This window comes from Ixodes scapularis, unplaced genomic scaffold (assembly GCF_016920785.2).
Source record: "Ixodes scapularis isolate PalLabHiFi unplaced genomic scaffold, ASM1692078v2 PGA_scaffold4__175_contigs__length_147842914, whole genome shotgun sequence".
Lineage (NCBI taxonomy): Eukaryota > Metazoa > Arthropoda > Arachnida > Ixodida > Ixodidae > Ixodes > Ixodes scapularis.
The window spans coordinates 99,415,699-99,421,698 of NW_024609879.1; the positions used below are offsets into that span (position 1 = coordinate 99,415,699).

The following is a 6,000-nucleotide window of genomic DNA, read 5'->3' on the forward strand; positions in this document are numbered from 1 at the left end:
TTGTGTAATAACAGACTGGCGCCATCTCTCGTGGAGCCCTGATCCGCTTCTGGTACTGAACTAGACTGAAGGTTTCACAGTATCTAATCTACGCACTGTCTGCGCGACATGATCGCTTAGAACGTTGTCGGAATTACTTCGGGCCTAGGCGAAAGAATGATGCGTCAAATATTAGAAAATATGCGCAGACGGGTAGCTCTATAGATGGTGACAGCGTCTTATCTGATCGTAATCAGCAATAAGCGGCAAATATTTGAGGAAGCCTCTCGTCTCGCTTCTGTTTGCTTGGGGTCGGTCGGTTCAGTGGTGCCGGCCACTCGATGCTAAGCCGCTTTTACGACGCCAGGTATATTTAGGAAGAGAGATTGGCTGTAGTGTTTCACTTGAGCGTAAACTAATGCATTTTTTTATTTCTATTTACTTTCGTTTCTTGCGTATTCTGGTAACATCGGAATGAACACAAGTAAAGGGTGGCTGAACGTTTAGTGGCTTAACCTTTTGAATGATGGATGGATGCATACGGATGAACCCTTTTAATCGGGCGGCAGCTGGCGGTAGCTGGCGGTAGCTGGCGGATTGCGCCGTAATAAGTTTAGTTGTGTCAGTCCCCCCTTTTTTTTCCATAACAGCGAGACTTTCTGAGGGAAAGGATAATGGCTGATTCGCACATTTGCGACAGTTTACGACCGTGTGCCTTGAAACCTCTTAAAATCTCCTACGACGAGAGAATACAGTGGCGCCATCTCCTGGGCAGCCGTGGAACACTTGGCATTTCCTATATTTCTCGGGCATCAATCTTTCTTTCTTGCTCGAAAATATTTTGGCATTGTTGTAAACGACCATTTCTCTGATCGTACGTGCATTTGATCTCGCAAGTAACGCGAGACCTTCGCTCTAGGAAAGTGCAGTTCGAGGGTCGCCGCATAGATGGCGCAGCGTGCCAGTGTGTTCTCTCGCCGTAAGAGATTGCAAGCTCTAAGAAGTCGCAAGTGTGTGAACGGGCATTAACATCCGACGTCGCACGTACCAAACGGGTGCGATAGGTGTTCCTTGCGCGTGGTATTTTGTTTGTAGAGGGGACCGTGTAGAGAATCTTCTAACGGGCGTCTCGTCCTTCGCAGGATCGAAGAGGACGAGATGATGGCTCTGGCCACTCGGCGGCAGCGGCTGCAGCCGGCGCAAGAGCGACCCAACTGCCGGCTCCAGTGAGCCAATAAAAAGCGCAGCCTGATTTATGCGACTCTAATCCCCCTGGGACACGAAAAGCGCATCTTCCGAGCACCCTCCGCACGGAGCGCCATCCCGTGGCGGCGCTTGGCGGCGCGAGCACTCCTTAGTGTGCCTGGATTCCGGAGCGCTTCGAACTACTGCACCCGGGTCACGTGATTCTTGAGCGAGGAGGGGACGAGAACTTTAATCGTTTGCAAGCGACTTTGCCTTTCCTCCTCTTCACGCGACGACGTAGCGCATGCGCAGTTAGAATTAATCTGCTCCAGAAGCTTCTGAATTGGCTTGAGTTGGTCCCTCTCTTAAAAATTTAGGCGCCCTGGCATTCCTTCGCCCGTCCGCACGCCTCCCGGAGCTACGCGGCAGCCGCGGTTCGAGGCTAGGGAGAGAGGTCACGTGGTGCTGCGCGGAACGAGAAAAGAAGGAGAAGGGGGAGTTGGATGTCTCGGGTTTCGGATGTTCGGCGCGTGCCGTCGGCACCCAATTAGCGGCCGTCGCAACCCGAGCCCCGGAGTTTGCCGACGGATTAATTGGGGGAAGTCCCGCGGACGAACCGGCACACAATGGCGGAGGTGCCGCCATCTGGAGGAGGTGGTATAGTCGGCGGCTGAGTTGAGTCGGCGCAGGAGCTTAGCAGTCGCTATTCATGGGCCGAGCTTGTACAGACCTGCTTGGCATGTGGCAAAGCATTAGTTCGTCTCAAAATGACTGTAGTGTTCTGTCAATTTTTGTATTATATTTTTTTAGAGGGGGATGATTTGATTTATGTGAAATTAATAAAGCAGACGGCACTTTTTTTATTGACTGGAGATCGCCATTCTAACATACTGAGGGGACCCTGAGAAATCTGGTGCGCCTCGCATGTAATATAGAAGTTCACCTAAAATATACAATAGAAAGCAAGTAATGAACGGAATAATCCGCCCATTAGGCGTGTATGTAGTTAATAAAAGAAACTGTAACTGAGACACTTTACACTTCAGTAGCACTAAAAAAAAAAAAATCCAAACAGTCAACACTAATTATCACTTCCTCTGGCGAGAGCAAGAAAATATACGAGATTATACTACATGAATTTGAAATAGCATTTGTAAATTCCCGTGGACAGTTTATCGACACTTTGTGGAAGCTTATTCCAGTCCCTCGTAATTCTTGGGAAAAACGAATACATATATATGCGTCGATATGGTATCTCGGAATTTTGAACTGCAAGAGGAGGCTGAACGTATGCTCCCACCTAAAGAAAGGTTCTGCACTGAGCAGGACGTAAACACGTCGAACGTCGTGTTCAGTGTCAGTCATGGCGATGGCACATTCCGCTGCCGTAAACTACGCCATGGGAAAAAAATAAAAGACAATTGAGGAGTTTCAGCGACGGTGTCACCGCCCTGGCGGCCGGTCGCCGAAGGAGAACGAGGGGGATAGGTTCGCTGGGCGTCGGCTTGGTGTAAATGCGTTGGCCGCGAACGTAGGCTTATAAACTTCGGCAGCAGGAATATTACGCGGCTCTAGTGTTCCGGTACGAGCAATAGAGCTGACACGATCTGCTACGACCAGCTACGACCACCCGCCGCAGCGATGCAGGCGTCGAAGGAGCGCAACCTGTGTACTACGCAGTCAGTCGCCGTCGCCCGACGCAGGTCGTTTGGCATTCAGGGCTTTCCGCCCCGGGTTCTTCGCTTGTACTTGGAACCGAGTATTATTTCCTGTGCTTGTGTATGTGCTCAGTGGCTGGATATGGACCTCATAGAGCAGTTCTTCAGACTCAACGGCGACTCAAAGTTGACGGCGGAGGGGCTCGCAGCAACGCTTTCGGTTGGTGCACAGGTGCGACGACTACACGGATAAATTTTAAGATTGCTGCTAGCAAGGTGGGCCATAGTCGCTTTATGTTGACACGATTTTGAGTGTAAGTACTCCGTGCAAAGGCGAATCTATCGCGTTTCTAATCCACCTTTGTTTTTGTTGTTTTTCGCACGCACGACCGACTGCTAAGCAAATGCTTTTGTACCGATCACGGAGTGAATGTCTTCGGCCTTACATTGCGGAACGCCCAATAAAAAATCATATTTGTTCAGCGAGAAAACTTCCCTTTCGAGTGACCTTCTTTGATTGATAATTTCTCCCGTACTTAAGTGCTTTAATCAACACGATCAATTAAGTTTGCTTCCCTAGTTAGGACATTTCTGTGCCACATGCGGCACTAATGCTTGGCACGATGTATGCCACTGGTGGTATTGTGAATTGGTTTACTTCCAAAGCTGACAGTGTGACAGGTGGGACCATTCAATTTGCTAAAAATGTGATATGGGAATATCGTTGCATAACTAGCGTTTTACGTTTAAGATTGATAAGAAACGTGCTCATGTGATGATGCATGTCTACAGCATAAGCTTTGCAGATCCAGAATGGACGTGCTATAGGCTACAGCCTCAAGATGTTTAATGGACCAAATTGGTGATTACGCGGCAATAAATATTGTGGTGGAAAACTGCCCATTGACTCGGTGAGTTTTGATCTTGACCATTGGTGTGCTGTTGGCAAATTAGGTAATGGCACACCTTTTCCCTGCTCATCTGGCTTCAAGGGACATTGCATCTAGATGTGCTTAAATAACTTTATTTCAAGGTTCAGTGGACCCCTCTGCATCATTACAGGAAGGAAGCCACAAGAAACAGCAGTGAATATAAACGCACAATAACAGGCACCAGTGTCCAGGCGTATAGTCCGCAGAAGCCAATTTGAGCCTAAAAATGTTTGTTTTGTTTAGATAGTTTGCATTTGGTGTATAAACCGCAGGGCCCGATTTCCGCGCCCAGTGCATAGTCCGCCAAGCTGGTGCGTTGCGTCTTCATGCTTTTTTTCCTGGGTGGTATTTTCTTCAGAAGTTCTTCGGCCAACACTATTGAGCCTGAAGAACTGCTCTTGAGGCCCATATCCAGCCACTGAGCACACACAAGCACAGAAAATAACAGTCGGTGCCAAGTACAAACGAAGCACCTGGGCGGAAGGCCGTGAATGCCAAACGAACAGCAGCGTCGGGTGACGGCGACTGACTGCGTTGCGCCCTTTCGATGCCTGCATCGCTGCGGTGGGTGGTCGTAGCTAGTCGTAGCGAGAGGATCTTCACTTCAAGCAAGAAATCTTGCCATACCATAGTCGAGATATGCGTGCAGGTGTTCGATGACGTGGGCTCTCTCACGTTGGTGCAGTTGTCATCAAGAAAGGTACATGTCAACAATGTTGCGTGTTTGAGGCTGAAACTATGACGCATACTTATCTAAACCTAAATTTATCGGTCTGCGGCTACAAACATTTTCGTTGACGTTGCTTAGATGACGTAACCGTTCAGGCCTCGCAATAAATGGTGTTGCGAACTCCTCGGTTGTGTATGAAAACCTATTTTTGCCCTAATAGAAGACATTTTCAAAAGGACACGTGTGTTCTGCGGATACATATCTCCCAATTTACAATGCAGAGGCAAACAGAAAATCAACTGCATACATCTACCTCTTAGCATAAGCACCTTTTGCCATTCATTCTTGAGCACACTCAAATATCAGCTTAGGTTGCTCTTGTTTTAGAAGCTTTGCCCCTTTCTGTAAAAAGAAAACAGTTAAAAAAAAACTTTACCTTCGTTTTCCTTCTCGCATTTAATACAGACTTGTTTGTCAGCAGATCACACACACCGCAGATTTCACCGTGGCACATACAACTCGAATAACAGATGAGACTATTGCTATTACAATAAAGCTTTCCAGAAGAGCCAAAACGAGGCTTGTAGGGGTGCACAAGCACATCGAAATGAGATTGGCGCTTCCGGGGCTTGTTTACATTATGCGTAAAAACAGGACGATCAGCGACCAGCTGATCGCAATATAACACCAAGGATACCGATGTTTCGATACATATATAGAACGCGGGATAAAGACCTCAATCGTCCCTTGTATGCTGTAGCTGTCATACTTCCCATCCAACCGCTTTTTAGCACAATTAACTAGAACAACCGAAGAGTTCGCAACACCTTTTAATGCGAGGCCTGAATGGTTACATCATCTAAGCAACGTCAACGAAAATGTTTGTCTTCGCAGACCGATAAGTTTAGTTTTAGATAAAGTACTCGTCATAGTTCCAACGCGCGAACATTGTTGATATGTACCTTTCTTTGGACCCGCGTACATTCGGTTCAACTTGATGACAGCTGCACCAGCGTGAGAGCTCACGTCGAACACTTGCACACATATCTTAACTATGGCAAGATTTCTTGCCTTCGACTGGCTTGAACACTTCATCTGTAGCATCACGGTAGGTCTTGGTTGAAACGATGATCGTCTCGCACACGGCAAGAAACAGAGAACGACACGCTTTGTTTAATTTATACGCTACCGGTCTACGGGCGTCGCAAATCTATCCCCCTCTCGTCCGCCATGTTGAATCGATCGGAGCGCCCCCTATATTCGCTGAAACTCCTCAATAGCGGACGGTTGATGCTTAGTTACCCACTGTGCGCGGAGAAAGTGAGGGAGACGAGGAGACGACAGGGGACGCGAGAACGCCGAGCTCTGGATGGAATGATCAGTGGGTAGGCCTAAAGCTAGCTGCCTTCGTCGGTGCAACCAAGTATAGCACCGAGAGAGTCAAGATCGGTGCTTAAGCCTCTCGCGACGGCGTAGGACTTGCCCCGCAGCAGCGCATCCGGTCTTACGCCGTCGGAAGAGGCTTAAAAGCCGGTCTGGTCTTCTCTCGGTGCTAATGGTTGCGAGTGTGTGAACA

The 6,000-nt window shown here is 48.3% G+C and overlaps 1 protein-coding gene across 3 annotated transcripts in view; it reads left to right on the plus strand.

Moving 5' to 3' along the window:
* The window catches only part of LOC8044043 (EH domain-binding protein 1), a 61,028-nt gene extending 59,795 nt beyond the window's left edge, over window positions 1-1,233 (plus strand). For all 3 annotated transcript variants that reach the window (XM_040504438.2, XM_029966923.4, XM_040220153.2), the window contains one exon: window positions 1,122-1,233. In XM_040504438.2, the coding sequence (XP_040360372.1) occupies window positions 1,122-1,209 (88 nt within the window). In that variant the 3' untranslated portion in view covers window positions 1,210-1,233. The remainder of the gene's footprint in view (window positions 1-1,121) is intronic.
* Window positions 1,234-6,000: the final 4,767 nt, after the last annotated feature.